At 35.8% G+C, this 19714-nt stretch overlaps 1 protein-coding gene across 1 annotated transcript in view; it reads left to right on the forward strand.

Moving 5' to 3' along the window:
• Positions 1 to 19714, forward strand: part of RYR3 (ryanodine receptor 3) — a 579223-nt gene that overhangs the window by 127721 nt on the left and 431788 nt on the right. Inside the window, exons 9-10 of the mRNA XM_027869916.1 lie at positions 787 to 861; positions 3339 to 3495. Of these exons, the coding sequence (XP_027725717.1) occupies positions 787 to 861; positions 3339 to 3495 (232 nt within the window). The remainder of the gene's footprint in view (positions 1 to 786; positions 862 to 3338; positions 3496 to 19714) is intronic.

Genomic DNA, 19714 nt, shown 5'->3' on the forward strand with positions numbered 1-19714 from the left:
GTTTTCCTGACTAAATTTTAGTTTTAATATATATCATGCCCCATTGGTTCATAGCTGTACTTTTCCTGGTACTCATACAAGTTTAAAAAAAAAAGTCATTTTCCTCTGTTCTGGGTACTTATACAGCAATGGAAATATTATTATTAATTTTGTGATTGTTATCATATAATGATTAGTAATGATCCACGGTGTGCTCTATTTTCTACAGAATTCTCCCCTACCTTCCTCTTTCCTCTTTGTCATCCACTCCTTTACATTCAAAGACATATTTTCTTGCCTTCCTTTTAGGAGCTCCTGCGTTTTCTTTTCTTTCTTTTTTTTTTTTTGTTTTTTAAGAAAATGAGATTGGAAAATTATGGCTTTTTTAAATTATATATTGACTTTTCTTTCATGGGAAGAGGGCTAGGTTTGAAGTCGGAAGAAGACTTGGGTTTAAATTTTACTTCTAATGCATACTTGTATAGCCCATGGGGAAATAATTCTACTTAAACCTCAGTTTCAGCTATAAAATAGGCTTAATATTGTTGTAAGATTGTTAGGAAGCTCAAATGAGATAATATATGTAAAAGTCTGTAAACTTTAAAGCTTTATATAATGACTTGCTATTAAAACTTGATTTTTAGAAACAGCTTGCATAGACTAAATTGATTCTTTGTTGCAGAGAGCCATTTCCTTTAGATATTAGTCTCTGACCTGTGTTGGGAGAGCATTTCTTGGATTCTGTTTTGTTCATTGTATTTGTTATGAGTCAAAATGTTATCCTACTCCTTTAACTCTCATTTACAGGAGGATATTTTATGAAACTGGAGGAGCTGGGAGCAGAGCCAGGTCACTGTGGAGAGTGGAACCCCTTCGGATAAGGTAACAGAAATATCTGGGTATTATGCATTCTCAGGTTTAAGTTTCTTCTCACCTCTTATTTGTATGGCTTTTATTTTATTCCATTCTTCATTGTTATATTCTAATCCCTTTGTGATTTAAGTATAACTCTATTTTCCCTTTTTCTAACTTTCAGGACAGCTTTGGTACTAAGCTCAGGCACAGCACTTTTAGAAGCCATCCTATTGGGTTACATCCCAGGGTTATCTCAGAGCATTGCCAGGGAATGCTTTGGTCTTCCAAATTTCTTTCTCAATTCTTTTTTCTTGCTGGTTCTTAGGAAATCATAAGTTTCCTGTTCTCCCTAAGTTGCTTACATAATGCTGTGGAAAATTAACTCTAGGATTCTGTAGTATCTTACTTTTACTCTGAGATTGTTAGGCTTTTATAGTGTTGTAGGATTTTTTTGTAGGATTTGTACAATTTTGTAGGATTTGTAGGATTTTTTTCCCTTTAAAAATTATTCTTTAAATTTCATTTTTACTTGTATACTTGATTTTATCTGTAATAAGTCCATTTTTGGTGCTTCCAATGATCTTTCAGACCTGCCATTATATTCTCTTGTTGTTCAGTCATTTTTCAGTCATATCTGACTCTTCGTGACCCTATTTGGGGTTTTCTTCTCAAAGATAATGAAGTGCATTGCCATTTCCTTCTCCACCTCATTTTACAGTTGAGGCATTGAGGCAAATCAGGTTAAATGACTTACCCAGGGTCACACAGCTTAGTTAGTGTGTGAGGCTAGATATGAACTGGGGAAGATATCTTCCTGACTTTAGGCCCTGCACTCTATCCACTGTGCCACCTAGCCGCCCATTCTCTATATTAGTAATTTTAAATTATCTGCTTCTTTTCCTCCAATGATTTTTAAAAATTTCTATTTCTACTTTTATTTCCTTTCATAGTTCTACAACCAATGTTAATTCTTTCTTATATTCTTTAAATGTATTATTTACCCATATGAGAATGTGTCTCAGGAATAGCTTGTATATTTCTGTTTCCATCTGCATTATTTCTGGTACTTTGGATATTTAATTTGTTTTTCTTTTTTCATTTTCTTTTTGCTAAATTTAACTCTTTCAGTTTTAAACCATTTTTCTTCTTTTTTGCTCTCATATATTGGTTTATTGGGAATGGGATGATTCAGATTTCCTCAAAACCTCTAACTATACCATCTTGACAATCAATCAGGCAATCAAATTATTAACTGTCTACTGTATTCTAGGAATCATGCACATATTAGAAGTGGAAGTCTGAGTGTTTCTTTGTCCATTTGCCCTTAAGTCTCACTGTGATTATTATAATGGACTCTAGAAGAAGAAATACATAAAAAGGAATTCTTCTTCTTCTAAAACCTATATGAATAAAGACCTTCCCTGGAGACCCTTTGAATTATAGGCAATTATATATGCCCAGTGCTTCCACATCTCCAACTTAAGCTTCAAGTGAAGTACCTTGAAGTACTATATTTTGTACTAGGTCCTTCAAGTAGAAATACTTTGATGTATGTCAAAATTTGGTACTTATCATAAACTAAACCATTAAAAACTTGCTATTTCTCAACTAGATCCCAAACTCTTTCCTTAAAACTTTTAATTGAACGGCTTTCTCACTTAAAAATCATCTAAAAGTATATGACCTAAGTTTTCCTCCAAGCCTGACCTCCTCACACTTTTCATAGAAAGAACTGTATTTGCACTTGCCTTATAATACAATTTATACTGCTCCTGGAGGGCCATTTCTTTCAGGCATTCTTTAAGAGAGTTTCAAATGAGGTTATATTTTAAGTACCACATATGTGGTCATTTTTTCTCTGACACAAGGCATTACATATGAGGCCTCCATGGGTTGATCAATGGCCTAATTTATTTCTCTGTATATTGTTTATTTTCTTTCAATAATAACCAAACCAAAGAACACTTTTCACTTTTCATTTTGAAGCTAGGAATATCATTGAAATGCACTCCAAGATATTAAAATGTTAGAGTCCAGGTTCATGCTGTGAATGCTTTTATAGTCAGAAATAAGTTTGCCTTTAAAAGAATCCATTTCCATTATTTTCCCCTCCACTTCTGGTCAATGAAGCCATTTGCATGAAAAGGGGAACTGAATCACTGAAAACTATACACTTTCTCTAAGGTGGAGCTTGGAGGCTTCAAGTGACCTTTAAGTAGCAGAATTACCTTAACTATTAGAAACCCTATTTTCTTGTTTTTGCCCCTAATTTGTAGTCTAAAGGGGGAAGTTAGATATTCATGAATTGCACTTAGACTTGCCTCCTAATAAAATCATTAGCATGGGAGAAGTAAAAGGATTGATGCACCCAGGTTTTGTAAATTGACCCACAGAAAGATTATGAGAAAACTACTAAAATATTCAAGTTTTTAAAAAGTACTAATTAGGTATTTAGTGCTCTTTGTTAGTATATAACCACAAATGTTTCCTGCTGATTGATTTAGCTGGAGTGGCAGTAACATCAGGTGGGGCCAGGCCTTCCGACTTCGGCACATTACCACTGGCCATTACCTGGCTCTGACAGAAGATCAAGGCCTTATCTTGCAAGATAGAGGGAAATCGGACACCAAGTCCACGGCCTTTTGTTTCCGGGCATCAAAGGTAAATATTGATAAGGGAAGTTTTGGGGCCTCTTCCCATAGTGAAAGTTTTGAAATACATAGAACAAATAAATATAAAAGACACATACCCAACGTGAGGAGATCAGACTGAACTAAGTGAAATCAAGCAATAAATCTAAAAAAAATGCTGCATTTTTTGCCTTTACTTTCCATAATCTTTGGTTTGGAATTAAATGGAAACCTGGATCTTGTGTAGTGGTAGAAGTTGAATGTTTTAACTGAAATGGTACTTTTAAAAATGTGAATTTTTAAAGCAACTTTCAAGACTGCTTTAAAACAAAATTAATTGATAAGAAACCAGTTTGTAAATAACACAATACCTGGTACAGGATGGTAGAAATGCCTGGCTCAAGAACACTGCAGAGAAACAGAGTCAGGACATATCTTTGACTCCAGACACAGCGCAAACCTAATGCCATTTACATTTTAAAGTATTGCTAGCTACTTGCTCATTCGTTCCTCAAATCTCTCTCAATCTCTCTCTCTCAATCTCTCTCTCTCTGTCTCTTCCTTTCTTTTCCCCATGCCCCTTTCCATATGTAATAAACATTTCCTAATGTCTAAGCCATGCTAGGAAATTATAATTTTGTTATTATAATTCACATAAAAAATGTTGGTTGTGTTTTTAAATCTTAGCCAAGTCCATTTGGATGGTCATATTTAGACACTGGACTAACAGGTGAATGCCGTGCCATTCTACTTTATAATTTTTTTTTCTTATTTTCTTTCTTTTTTTTAAGAAAAATCACTCAAACAGTGTTTTATACAGTCAGTACATTCAGATTTTCATTGAGATGTTACATTGCTCCCGAGATTGTAATTGAACATTTTTGTCATCTTTATCTTAGATTCCATTCTTTTTTTTTTCAAGAATGAATCTTAAGTTCTCTTTAACTTATAGATTGTAGATCATTCTATCATTTATAGTATGGGAGTAGAGCTATTAGCTGAAATTTTGTTATTATGCTAGAATAGGAGAGATAATACATATTCTGGTCTTTTTACATCCATGTTTCCCTAAGGGACAATGTAAACATCTTTTACACTTTGTTAAAACAAAAGCATATTTTGTTTTGTTTTGTTTTTTTGGATAGAGATTTTTTTCCCTCCTCCAGAATTCACCTTATATTTGTGGATAGTTTGCAAAAATGAAGAAATTGCCATCTGCCAGGATACACCTCATTGGCACCCAGAAAAGTAAATTTTTCTATGTCTTTCTGTAGCATTTCCTTTTGTTTGGTTGAGGTCCTTTCTTGCCTCTCCAGAGATTGCTTTCTGTTTCTGCTCTGAGATAGAATCGTTCCTAGAACTGTAGAATTTTAAGAAATCTTACAGATCACAGATGAGGAAACAAAAGCCTAAAGAGGGGTAGTGACTTGCCTGAGCTAAATCAGAGGGTAATCAACAGAACCAGGATAATTTGTGGGATTTAAAATTCAAATTCAGCCTCTCTTGGATGGGTGCTAAATGTTATTCACCTTCCAAAACAAATGAAGAGCAATGTACTTTCTAAAGAAGTGAATGAAGCAAAACAAAAGAAGAGCAAACAGGATGATAAATAATAGGATCACATTTTCTCCCCAATAAACCACTTGGACTAGAATAAAAATAACCCATAAATAACTTACGAAGAGATAAGTTTTCTTTTTTACTGTCCTCCTTATTCCCTTACATCTATCCCTTTCATTCTTTTCCTCTCAATCCAAATGTTGCATTGGACTCTGACAAGGACTGTGATGTCAGGAGCCTTATAATTTCAAGTAAGAGATTCTCTAAGGGCCAGGTAGTAATCAGTTTTCAGATACACAGAATACTGTTTTGTCATTCCAACATCATTCTTGGCTTTTAGTCACTCTTCTGGAGTGCGTAGCTTCTAGGGGCAAGGAAAAGGATGAAACCAAAAGTTCATAGCACTATAAAGATATTCTAATCCTCCTACTCACTTGGCTCCATTCTTAGGTTGTATTTATTGTAGTTTACCCTAAAAAGACTTATTTGTTATTTCCCCATTACCATCACTAGCACATAGAAAAGGACAGGGACCAAATGGTTGAAAAGACAGGGTTCAGCACCAGTAAGGCTGTCAGTGGGCCGTAGGTTGTTTTAAAAGTCACTAGTGAGTCATGTCATATCCCTGTACTTGGTATTGTGGCTGTATTGCAACTGGAATTATCATCTTAAAGATGTAAAATGATCCAAAGATCCCACAGTTTTTGACATGGCTTCTTTTATTTTGATTTGAAAGGAATGTGGGTTGAAATGGCTGAGACTCTCTGACAGGCCAGGAACCAAGGCTGTTGATGTTCCCAAAAGGAATTAAAGAGCCTTCCTGCAGTACTCTGTATTGGGGAGTGGTGGGGTGGGTATGAGAGGGTATGAGTGGGTTTTTACTACCTTATATTTTAAGTACATACAATGGAATTTGAAAATTCAAGACCTAAACCTGTGTAACAAAAGAATGCCAGAGTTTCTCCCTATTAGAATCTTGTAATTTAGTCTTGGAAGTTTCAGAATGTTTGAGACATAAAGTAGTTCACTGAGTATTAACTAAGTGGGCTTTGGTGATGTGCCTAAAAGTGTCAAACAGCCCATGGGCCATGAGTGCTGCCTGAACCAAGTTAAAATGTGATTGGAAAATACTTAACAAAATTTTAAAAAATACAATAAAATGTAGATAATATTACATTTTAAAACTAAATCCATATCCTTGGGATATTGAATCCCTATGTATGGATTGGTAGCCTCTGTTTCTATGTGAGTTTGATATCACTACCCAAGAGGATCTCTGAGTTAGGCTAGATTACATTTATCCTTTTATAATTCTGGACTTCCTGTTCCATATTTTCTCTGAAGTCATGTATGCCCCCTTGGCAGCCAATATTTCTTTCTTTTCTTAAAAAGAAAAAATCATCTATTTATTTATTTATTTTATTTGTGGAATCAGGAAGATTTGGGTTCAAGTCTTACCTCAATAAATCAATCAGTAGACATTTATTAAATGTCTGTATGCCAGGCACTATGCTAAGCACCTCAACATTTGCTAGCTGCATGACCCTGAGTAAGTTCACTTATAAAAATGAGGGGGTTGGATTTGATGGCCTCTAAGATTCTTTCTAGTTAGTACTACATCTATGATCATATATATGAAGACAATCCAAATCTGAATAAAAACTTTACAATCATTCTTGGTTCTTTCCTCTCCCTCATTTCTCTCCCATATCCATCAACTGCTATCTATGATCACTTCTCCACTCCAGGGCAACCATCTTAGTTCAGGCCCTCATCATCTCTTATCTGGATAATAATAGCCTTCTAATTGGGCTCTCTTCTTCCAGTTTCTCTCCTCTCCAATCAATCCTTCACACAGTTGCTAAAATAACCTTCCTAATGGACAGGTTTGATTATATCACTGTGGTGTGTTTGAAAAGGTTTGAGGGATATAATTTCTAGGCAGTTTAATTATTTTATTAATAATGCCAGCATTTTAATAAAAAGATGGTCATTTGGCACTCTCTCTTTTAGACCAAAGACTATCATGGCAGTAGGCTCATTGCTTATATGCCCTTTTGGAAGAGGCATTTTCCCCAGGGTGGCAATCATCTCTGATTGGCTAACAATTAATGGAGAATGAATATTACAATGAGGGGCTTGACCTGAACCTTGATTGTGTCATTTACTTCTAAATTAGCCCCAACCTTGGGCAATCTAGTCAAAGAATTTATCCACACCCAAACCTGAGTAGAACATAATAGCTGCCCCATCTGAGTGGGTATCTCTCCCATCTGGATAAAGGAGAAGGTTAGCTCAATCTTCAGAGACTGAAGTCTTGAAATGAGAATAATAGAAAGAGGGGGAAATTTGAATCTTCCCAAATCATTGGTTATTAATAATCATTTCTTTTACCATTCTCTGGCTCAAACATATTTAGAGTCTCCCTATTGTCCTTAGGATGCCTGGCATTCAGAGCCCTCTGACTGCAATTTCTCTTTAACCCTGGTTCCCCCTGACTCTTCTTCCCATCTTCTGCATTCTAGTCAAACTAGACTTTCAGCTGCTTACCACTTGTTCCCTCCCACCTCTTTTCCCTCCAGTGGGAATGCCCTTCTCTCTTAGCTGCCTCTCCTAAAACCCTTCTCTTTCTCCAAGACTTGAGTACTCCCTGCTCTCTGCATAGCCTTCCCTGATTGTCCCCACTCCCAAAAGGTTCTCTGTCTTCTCAATTACTCTCAGACAATCTGGATTTTTCCTTTGACCCATCCAGACAAGAAGCATTTATTAAACACCTACTATGTGCCAAGCAATGTTTTCTTATATTTCTTATGTACATAGTTGTACATTGTACATCTCTCCTCCCCCAGCCAATGGAATGCAAACCCTTGGAAGGCAGCAACTATGTCATTTCTCATCCTTGTATTTATGGTTTCTAGTATACGATTGTCACTTAATAAACATTAAGTTAATGAATGCTGTTAGGGATGAAGATGATGCCTCACTACCATTACTAATAAGCACCTGAATGGGGTTAACTCAATGCCAAATGGGTGCATAATGACCAAACACTTTGTAGTTTCCTTATAGCAACCCTGTGAGGTAGAATAAGGGTTGTATAAGTAATAATAGTATGTACATATATATTCTTATTTTGTGGATTAGAAGTTGAGGTCCAAACTTGCCCCAGGGTCACATAGAGAGTCAGTGAAAGAGCTGGGCATCAAAAACCCAGATCTCCTGACTCTGGATTTAGCATAAAAGACTTCCTTTAGGACAAGTTCAGAATCCTGATGCTGACACGTAGTAGCTTGGTAACAAAACTGCTCTAAGCCTCAGACAGCTCTCTAAGATTTATCTACTAAGTCATAGATTGATCTGTGTTGGTGACCAGAGTTCCCACATGATGATCCTTTGGTATTAACATACAGGGTGTCCCAAAAGTCCTAGTTCAGTTTTCAATAGCTTACAACTATTTCCAGTTTTAAGCTGTTTAAGACTGCACTAAGACTTATGGGAAATCTGTGTTTCCATCGTGATGCCCACTGAGCTAATTCATTTGGTTATTATTTACTAAAACAATGGGAACAATGGAATAGAAATCTATAAAACAAGAGTGTTGGACTCATTAGATGATCTCTAGGGTCTCTTCTAGTTCTAAATTCCATGATCCTGTGAATATTTTACATCAGTCCTGCACCAGAAAAATCCCTGACATAAAGCAACCATACCCATAGGCCATGAGTTCCTTTTTTCTGAAATACAAAGTAGCAGATTTATTTCCTTTACCTTTAAAAGCAGCTGGTACTTTGTGATTCTCTGGACTGGTTTTAAGAGGTAAGCTTCCAGGGAGAGTTTGTGCTGCTTCCATTGGAGACCTTGGGCAGCGGTAGTCAAGATTTCTAAATTAAGGACACTTGGAGTAGCTGCAAGTAGCATGTTAGTGAACTCTTTTAAATAGGGATGACCTAACAAGTAATGGCTTAGTGCTAATTGCTAAGACTGAGAGTCACTTCTAAGAGTGTATATACCTAAAAGGGTGGTAAGTCAGGCAGCCAAGAACATGTTGGAAGACAGTGAAAACCAAGTGCTAGGGGGAGTATTTGCTTGGCCCCATTTTTGGAATGCATGGTTTTCGTGGAATATTTGTGTCAGCATGTTGCATAAAAGTTTAGATAAAATAGTGATTTTGGTTGCTTTTTTTTCATTATATTAATGTGATTTGACTGAAGAACCACAATATATTCCCTTTACTCTAGAAATGGGATAACTTTATTGTCATAACCATACTTTCAGTCTTATATTAAAATAATAGTTCATCTCATTTTTCTTCATAGACTTACTCTCTCATCATTTTGCTACCATTAGGTCATCCCCATAAACTTACAAAGAGATAATTTCATATCATGTGGATGTGCTGGTTCAATTGCCATAAACATGATTTTATTTTATTTTCCTATGATCCTGCCAGTGGAATGTCATTTCCAAGGATAATTCAATTTTGCTTTGACTTTGGCATTGCAATACTGTCTATTTAAAATTGAAATGTGACAACACTAAATTCCTCTCAGGAAAGGAAGAATCAACATTATGGCAAGTCTTGTTAAATGTAACATTCAATATGTCTAATAGTTATTTTTAAAGATTATAGATCATGACTCAGATAATTCAAATAGAGTCTCAAATGTCCCTATCTCTTGCTACAGGGTATAGGCATATCATTGCTTTAAGATACTTTCTGCAATGCATGGCAATGTCAAAGTGCATGTACTCGAATAGGACTCCAGGTTTATGGTTAAAGATTCTATGATAAAGATTCTATGATATCCCAAAAGTTTTGATGCAGTTTTGTTTTAATAATGTCAGAAATATAAATATAACAAACTTACTAATCATTTGTAAGTTTACTTATTTTTGCATATGCTTATTTTTATGAATTTTGATATTTTTTTTCATTTTCATTTTTAAAAAGACAGGATACCCTGTCATTATGCATTGTGTATGCAGCAGTTTCTGGGAGGTCCTTTTGCTTGGAAATCTTGGTCACCTGATTGATTTCTATTAGACTTTTTCTTGTAGGGTCATGTCAAAAACTATAATATGTGCATCAAAACCTCATTCTTTGGATGATCTTAAGGCTAGGATTACAAATGCAATATTTTCAGTCATTAAGCAGCAGCTAACAAACAGTTTTTACAAAGTTCAAAAATTACTAGTGTATGTGTAGCGTAAGACAGGAGTTATATTGAAAATAAGAAAAATATCAATATTTGAACATTTTAAATAATGAAACTAAAATGGTCATGTTTCTAGGTCTGTAGCATTTGTAGTTCTGGAATTACTAAATCTTTAAACTGAACTAAGGCTTTTGGGATACTCTGTAGTTGAAACATAGCTCTTTTCCATGTTGGCCTTTCTTAATTATTTTTATGCCTTTTTATAGTAGCACATATATTCATTTTTTGATGATAATACTAACACAAATAATTTGTGTCTCATTAAAAATGCATCCAAATTTTGTCTTAAAAAGTAATCAGACTGGAAGGAAACTTAGAAATCTTTTAGTTCTACTGCCCCTTCGTTATTGTTGTTCATCCTTCATTTTCTAAGAGGATCAGTGACATCGCAGGTGATGTCTTGACTTGCACGTGAATTGGATTTCAATGAGGGAGAGTGCACAAAGTTGTCAGCCTCACTCTTCCTGAGTCACTGAAATCCAGTGGCAGCACCAAAGTCAAGACAACTGATGATGGCCACCAAGCGGTGGATGTCTTTGGCATCTTCAATGTCTGACCAAGCTCTAAGCACTCCACACAACCTGCTTCAGCCGCCTTCGTGGCCATTGAAACAAATTGTTCTCAACCACCCATTCCATCTGAGAAAGTCTTCACATGCTTAGGGTAGACATCCCCCTAACTCACCGACAGGTTTGAGGTCTATCTGTTATCCTTAGCCTGGTTTAGCCCATCTGCAGAGAGAGTTTGTCAGGGTGCGGCCACTGCACATGCTATAGCTTCTTGAAGCCACAGGTGAGAGTTGAGTTAAGGTGGACACCAAAAGTGGATGAATAGCCCTGAAAAGTTCTCAGCAAGCCCTCATGCTAGAGGGACTAGTCGTCTCTGAATATTGCATACATTCCACCACCCCCTCATCCTTCTTTACTTGTTTATAGACTTTTACACTCAGTCCTCTTCTCCTTGATACTCTCTTCTCTCTATGTTTTTGTGATACTATTCTCTTCCTACCTGAAGACTTCTCAGTTTCCTTTGCTAGATATTTATCCAAGTTATGCCAGTGAACTTGTTCCCCAAGGTTCTGTCCTTGGCCCTCTTCTCCATCTGTAATTTTTCACTTTGTGATCTCATCAGATTGTGCAGATTGACTTACTTCTATACAGATGATTCTCAGATCTGTTCATTCAGCCCTAACCTGTTTCCTGGCCTCCAGTCTCACATCTCCAACTGCCTATTTGACCTATGGAACTGGATATACCATAGTCCTCTTAAATGCAACATGTCCAAAATTGAACTCATTGTCTTTTGCCCTAAGCCCTTCCTTCTTCCTGATTTTCCTGTTACTGTCAAGGGCACCAGCATCCTCCTAGTCACCCAGGCTGACAACCTAGGTGTCATCCTCAACTCTTCGCTCTTAACTATGATATCCAGTGTGTTGGCCAATCTTGTCAATTTTACCTTCACAGCATCTCTTGTTATAAATGCCCCCTTTTCTCCTCTGATATTGCTACCATCCTGATGTAGATCCCCATCACCTCACACCTGGATTATTGCAGTAGCCTGCTGTTTGGTCTCCCTGCCTAGTCTTTTCTCACTCTATCCCATCCTCTACTCTGCTATCAAACTTGTTCCCTTTCCCATGTCAAAGATGAGGAAACTGAGGCCCAGAGATAGGAAATAATTTGCTCAAGTTAACATGACTACTTATTAACAGACTCAGGTCTAGAACACAGGTCTGCTGACTTCTAATTCAGCATTTTGGAGTGGAGATAAAGGGTTATTATTCAGAAGTAATTTTTTCCTTTAGTGAACTCTCTCAGTGTGTTTATAATATAATGAATTTACCAAAATTGATTTATATTCTTGCTGAATTGAATTTAAATTTGAATGTGTGCCCTTTTTTTAAGTCTTAAGAGAAAGAAAAACTCTGAGGGGTCCTGTGTCAATGCAATTGTTTTATCAAATTGGTATCAACATGAGGGTGGTTCTGGGAGCCTATAGACTCCAGGGGTGAGCATGCTTACTTCAGAGAATGGGGCATACAGCATTGTTGACAAAGCACAGAAAGAAGAAGAGTTAGGAGGCTAGAATCCTAGTCCTTGCTCTGCAATTAACTCATCTATATGATCTTGGATATTTTCATCTTTCTAGCCTACATTTTTATCATCGTTAAACTAAAAGTTTAAGTAGGAAAGGAGTTTTTAGCCTGTTTTTTACATGCTCTTATCTGTGGATAGATTTCATGAGGATTATAAGAAATTATATTTTAGTAACTATTTCAATAGAAATTCTTTTATTTGTAGTCCTATTTTATTTTATTCAGTTAAAAACATTGTTTTAAGAAATAGTCCATAAGTCTTACCACATTGCAAAAGAGATCCATGACACAAAAAAGTTAAGAACCCCTATACTAGAGATCTCTAAGCTCTCTTCCAGTTCAAAAATTCAGGGGTCCTCTGAGCAAGAAAAGATGTTTATGTTAGTCATATCTTCTATGCTTTAAACAAATTCTCAATTTAAGATCTTTATTGAGAAGTGGTAAAAAAAAAAAAAATTGGTAGCCATTACAATGGGGGTAGGAGAAAATAGCTGATAGCCCAGCCCTTATGAGTATGCTCAGTTTGCATGACTTGAGGCAATCCCTCATGTTGTCTTTTGAGCATGCATAGGTACTCTCTGGTCTGATAACTACTTGATGAAGAGTTAGACTTTTTAATTGGCTGCTGAGCTAAAACTGAAAGTACATGTGAAAGACTCTCATGAAGTAGCTTGGCCTTTTTTCCTTTTCTGGTGGAGAGCAAAAAAGACCAGCTGTTGTGGTGGTCCTCTGTGTGGGAAATGGGCCTTGGGCCTTTTCTCAGTCAAAGCCATAAGCAAGCTGATAGCTCTAGGTGATATGACCTGTCTCAAAGTAAGGCTGTCTCTCTTCCTCAGGGTTCTAGGGGTATCAATGAGGCATTGGGATGGTTGTTTAATATCATCAGCCCAAGTCCCCATCCTTATGTGATCTCCCCAATATTAATTATCAGTTATAGTTCATATCACCATTATAATTAATATCCTCAATTAGAGCCTTAGTATCACAAAGAAATATTTACTAGAAGTTTCAGTGAGGAAAAGAAGGTACAAGATACATATTGACCCCATTAGGGAGATTAGCACTTGGCAACAGGACCTGTTGTTGCCACCACTACTACTTCTCTTAGCAACAGCAAGGAGGCCATTGTCCAAGATTCCTCTTTCCTGAGGAGGGCAACAGCAGCCAGGATTTGCTCACCACCAGAGAGGAACAAAGGGCCAACCTGCCCTCAAAGGAATCTTTTATATGTATTTCCAGTTCTCGCTAGGCAGTTATTCAAAAGTCTGTCTCTTCATCACATGATTTTCTGTCTCGAAAGAGAATCCCTATACATCCTGAAAGTCCGCATAGGGGATTGCCTCAAGTCAAGTGCTCTGTCCAAGATCATAAGGGTTGGACTCTCATCTGTAATCCTTTTCCCTTTCTCAAAATTGGAAGGGGAAAAGAGGACATGCAAAAAATTGTAGAAACCACTACAATTTAGTTCTATTCATGTATATAAAGAACATTAAAATAATATTTATTACTTGCCAAATTGCTATCCTTTAAAGTGAAAAACTTCTCAGAATTGTGGTTTCTTTATCTGTGAAACTGTAATAATGATATTATTATCAATAAAATGAGAGGGTTAGAGTAAATGAACTTTAAAACCTCTTCTAGTTCTATGGTTAGATGATTTTGTAATAATTATTTAGTATGGTAAATACAGTATGTAAGGTAACAAGAAACATCTTTTTATGGAAAGCTTGGGGTCATCTTGCCTTGCTTTGCTCACATTTACCTTAAACAGACCACTGTAAAGACAATTGGAGAGAGTAGGTAAACTTGAATAAAATTTTTGAATTTTCAGTGTTGCAGTAGTGTCCATTCTTCCATTTCACTGATTATTTTATGTAAAATTTGGCCAAAGTATACAAAATTAACATAGTGGCATTACCATTTACATTGTCCATATACTGATATAGGTACAACCTTAGATAGTATAAAATTTAGAAGAGTTATTTGACTTGCCTTTTTTTTTTCTATCTCTGAACTTAAAATGCTATATAATGTGAGTTGTTTGGCAGATTAAACTTAAAACAGTGCCTATCTTCATTACAGCTATAATAGTTTACAACAGAAGGTGGATAACACTGAGGCAGATAACTTATATTTGTGTCATAATTTAAGGTTTACAAAGTACCTTTGTAGTGCACAATGTACAGAACACTTCAAATAATTATCTTTCAATATCCAGATAACATGTTAAGTACTCAGAGTGGTGGTAAAGTAAAAATACAGTGGTGCACTAGAGAAGATTGATTTCAGAAGGAAATCAAAGCATAATAAAATGTAAGACCAAAAGGTTATCTTGCTCAAATGAAGAAAATAAGGCCTAGGCAAAGTAAATGACTTGTCCAAAGTATGAACCCTGAACTGCATGAACCCCACAAATCCCAATTTGAAACAGAGTCTTCTCTAAGAAAGAGACAAACAAAATTGGGATACACGTGTCCGCTGTTTAATTTCTTGACATACATTCAGTCCAAAACTGAACCCCCCTAAGGGGGCCAGTTCAGAACTAGCTTGGTTTGGGATTTTGGGGTACAATGTTATATGCCCTTTGAAGAGTAGGTGTTCCCAAGGGGTGCCAATCAATCGTGATTGGTTGACATACTAGGAGGTGGGTGGGTTCCTTAGATCACTCAGTCCACAGGGGCCAATATTGCTTACCATCAAAGGAAATACCACCCCCAGTCTTAGAAGTCTGTCTCCACCCAAACCTGAGTAGGATAAAATCAGTTCAGGCCTGGGATTGGAGTTTGACCAAGATGAAAAGATTCAGTGCAATCTCATTATCAGAGATGTCCTTCTGAACAACTTTAGACAGAAGGCTGGCAGGGTGGAGCTCTGAGTCTCTAAGACACAGATTAACAAGAGAAATCATTTTTAACAAAAGTTAAATGGTGGTAAATGTTAGTAAAGATTTGAGCCCTGGTCATCTGACTCCAAATCCCAATGCCCTCTGTTTTATTTCCCATCAGCAGGGAATGGCTCATTTTTAAATTACCCTTCCGTTTTTTAATTATATTTTATAAGATTCTTACATTGCCTTATAATTGAGAAGTCTGTCTATAGTCTGCCTGAAAGGAGATTTAATTTAATAGTTTCTTTACTCTCATTCTCTTCTTAACTCTGTATAACTTGGTTTACATCCCTATCACTCAACTGAAACTGCTCTCCTAAGTTACCAATGATCTCTTAATTGCCAGATATGCTTTTCTCAATCCTCACTCTTTTTGACCTTGGCAGCATTCGATGTTGTTGAATACCTTCTCCTAATAGATTCTTTAGGTTTTTAGGACACTGCTGTTTACTAGTTCTCCTACCTGTATGACCACTCCTTCTCATTCTTTTTGTTGCTTATTTATCTATATCACATCCTCTAATTGTCCCACAAGGCTCTCTCCTCTAGACCCTCTCCTGTTTTCTCTCTACGCTGTCTCATTTGATAACCTTATCACTTTTCCATAGGCTCAGTTGCCATATCTATAAACATGACTCCCAGATCCTGTATCACTAACTAACTATTAAATATTTCAAACTGAATGTTCCATAGGTGTCTGAAACTTAATAGGTCCAAAACAGAATCTTTTCCCCAAACCTATCCCTCTCCTGAACTATTCCCATCAGTGCAGTTTGCAAGCTTCCTGTTACCCTCAACTCCTCACTTTCACTCTATTGCCAAATCCTGTTATTTCTGATTCCATACCCTTCTCCCCACTAATAAGGCCACTATACCCCTTCAGTCCTTTATCAACCCTTGCCTGGACTACTGCAATATATATACACTCTCACTTGTTCTTTCCACCTTTTACCCCCTAACTATGCCAGTCCATCTCTCTACACCATTACCAAAGTCATTTTCCTAAAGTGCATGTCACTCTCTATTTAGTAAGCTCCACTGACTCCCTATTACCTTCAGGACAGATTATATAAACATCTCTTGGGGGCATTTAAATCTCCGCCCAGGCTGGCCCCTTCTTTTACAGTCATCTTACATACAACATTGTTTTCCTCTACATACTCCAAGACAAAGGCATACCAGCTTATTTGCTGTTCCAAATGTTCTTTCTTTGGTATTCAATCCTTTCCACTGCCTATACCTGACACCTGGCAGGCACTCCTACCTCACCAACACAACTTGGAACCCCTTGTTTTCTTCAAGTCTCAGCTCAAGTACCACCTTCTACATGAAGCCTTTCCTGATCCCTCCTTTTGGTAATATCTTCCCTGACAGGGTTAACTTATATTCAATTTGGGTATGTGTGTGCGTGCATGTGTATGTGTGCATATGTATGTATGTATATATGTATGCATGTGTATATTTACATATGATCTTCCTGTTAGGATATAAGCTTGTTGATGGCAGGGACTGTTTCACTTCTGACTTTGTTTCCCCAACACTAGGTGGGGAAACAAGGTATTTGGTACATAGTAACTACAACATACTAAATGTGAGTTGGTTGATGGATTAATTTTCCTATATACTTTAATTTTGGAAATGTGTTTCTCTTGAACAAATTTAGTTCTGAAACATCAAAAATCATATTTAAGAATTTAGCAAACCTTTAAAAATCATTAATTAGAAAAGATGATTGTCATATAAGTAATACTATCCAAAATAACTCACAAAATATGAATATAAAATAGCTTGGATTGTTTTTATGATTAAACAATAGCCCCAAAATCTTTAACAGAAACAATGATAATGAAATGGAGAAACAAAATACTGCTGGAAAGAAAAATTACTGAGTACCTATCAGTTACCTTCCCCTGTACTCTGCATCTGGAAAACCTCTCTTGTTTTCTTAGACTAGTTAATTTTTTAAATGAATAAACTAGTTAATACTTGTTGAATAGAAGCATAATAGAAAAAAAAATATTTACAGTGAAACTTTAAATGACATAGTAGGAAATATATTTACCAAAAGGTGTAAAACATGTGCCTAACAAAAGTGTAAAGGGCCACATACAGTGAAACCAACAAGTAAGGGAACTTAATCTGAGTAGGATATACAGCAGGCAGTTTGCACTTCAAGATTGAAATTATGGAAAGAGAATTAGAATGACCTTATAGACTGAGGAATTATCAGTGTAAAGATGATAATGTGGATTTTGTGGTTCTCACTACTACCCAAGCAGCCCTTTCCAGGCTTGGTTTGGGATCCAGATTCTCTAGGACCCCACAGGAGGAAATGATGCCATAATATCATTTTTAAGACCTATAGTTGTATGCAACATAGCTGGGAAAAAAGCAAAATAATTAATTTATTGACATAGAATAAAACTTACAAGTTTTTACAATTTAAAAAACCTTTCAATATATCTTATTTTTCTGGACATATATGTATATACACACGTGTATATATGTGTGTATATATGACAGAAAAGAAAATTATGTCATATACAGCTTGCTTTTATTTATGTATTTAGCTATGCATGTGTATATATATATAAATATTACCTTCAAAGTTCTTTTGTTTTCCTTTCTCAACTTCCTTCAGTTGTTTCTGTGCATTTTTAAGAAGCTTCAATGACCCCCTTCTATTTCCTTTCTTTTTCTTTTGGCAACACTAAATAGCTGCCTCTCCATCAAATAATAAGAGGGAAAAATTCTTTGTGAAAAATAAGCATATTCAAGCAAAATAAATTCACGCTTTTGCCATGTTCAAAAATGTATACTTATTCTGCACCTTTGTTAGGAGGAGAGTTGCACACTATATCATTGATTCTTTAGATTTGTAGTTGGTGGTTTTGTTAATAAAATTTCGTAATGCCTATCAGAGTTGTTTTTCTTTGCAATGTAGTTGTTATTTATAAAATTGTTCTCTTTGACTTTGCTTATTTCACTCTGTTGTGCTATAAAAATCTTCCTCAGTTTCTCTGAAACCTTCCCTATGGTCATTTCTTATGGAGCAATAATATTCCACTAAATTCATATATAATTTATTTTCACCTATCCCTAAATTGACGGAGAATACCTGTGTTTCTGGTTCTTTGATATAACAAAAATGACTGCTGTAAGTATTTTTGAAAATAGGAGTATTTTTTTTTAACACTTTGGTGTCTAGTCTTAGTAGTGGTATTACTTGGGTATGGGGTAAGGGAGGGTTAAGGGATATACACAATTTAGTGTCTTTGGGAGAATAGTTACAAGTTGCGTAGTAGGCTATCTGGATCATTTCCCAGCTCCACCAGTATACTACACATAGCTCTTCCAACAATTGTCATCCCCCCTTTTTTGTCACCTTTGCCATTCTGATAGGTGTTAGATAGAATCTTAGCGGTGTCTTGATGTGCATTTATCTAATAAATAATGATTTAGAACATTTTTTCACATTGTTGTTGTTAACTTGGATTTCTTACTTTGAAAACTACTAGGTCAAATTCCTTATCATTTTTCTATTTGGGAATGGCTATCATTTTTTATATTTTGTTATCTTGGCTATTAGATACCTATCAGAAACTTGATGCAATTTTTTTCTAGTAAACTATTTCACTTTAATTTAAACTTCATTTTATTTGTGTAAAATCTTTTCAATTTTATGTAATCAAAATTATTCATTTTCATCTTCTATGATTATCTCTATCCCTTGTATGGGCATGAAAATCTTACCTTATCTATAATTGCAAAAGCTATTTTCTTCCTTCTAATTTGTTTATGATGTGACCTTTTATATCTAGGTCATGTATCCATTTGTAACTTATCTCGATACATGGTGTAAGATGCTGGTCTGAAAATAATTTCTGTATTCCTTCGTTTTCTCATTTGGGCATAGCCAAAGGCCTATCATAACTAATGTTTCTAAAATTCTGTTTAGCTCATTTACTTCTTTTTATATATATATATATATTTTGGGTAGATTTATCTATTCTTAGAAGGGTACACAGTAACAACGTGTGACAATTTAAATATCATAGAACCATAGTTAGGATTACACAGGACCTTGCAGCTTCTACATTAAAAGACCATAGGGCGTGGAATATGATATTCTATAAGGCAAAGGAGCTTGGATTACAACCAAGGATCAACTACCCAGCAAAAATGAACATGATTTTTCAGGGAAGGAGATGGATATTCAATGAATTAGGGGACTTTCATACCTTCCTGATAAAAAGACCAGAGCTCAACAGAAAATTTGATCTTCAAATATAAGACTCAAGAGAGACATAAAAAAGTAAACAGGACAGAAAGTAACAACATGTTATTAATAAGGACCAACTCTTTACATCCCTACAAGGGAAGATGACACTTGTAACTCTTGAGAACTGTATTGTTATTACACCATGTTAAAGGGGTGTACATAAAGGGGGTAGATATGTTGACTTTGATGTAATGATAAAAAAAATCTAAT

The sequence above is a fragment of the Vombatus ursinus genome, unplaced genomic scaffold (genome assembly GCF_900497805.2).
Source record: "Vombatus ursinus unplaced genomic scaffold, bare-nosed wombat genome assembly UNPS02014794.1, whole genome shotgun sequence".
Lineage (NCBI taxonomy): Eukaryota > Metazoa > Chordata > Mammalia > Diprotodontia > Vombatidae > Vombatus > Vombatus ursinus.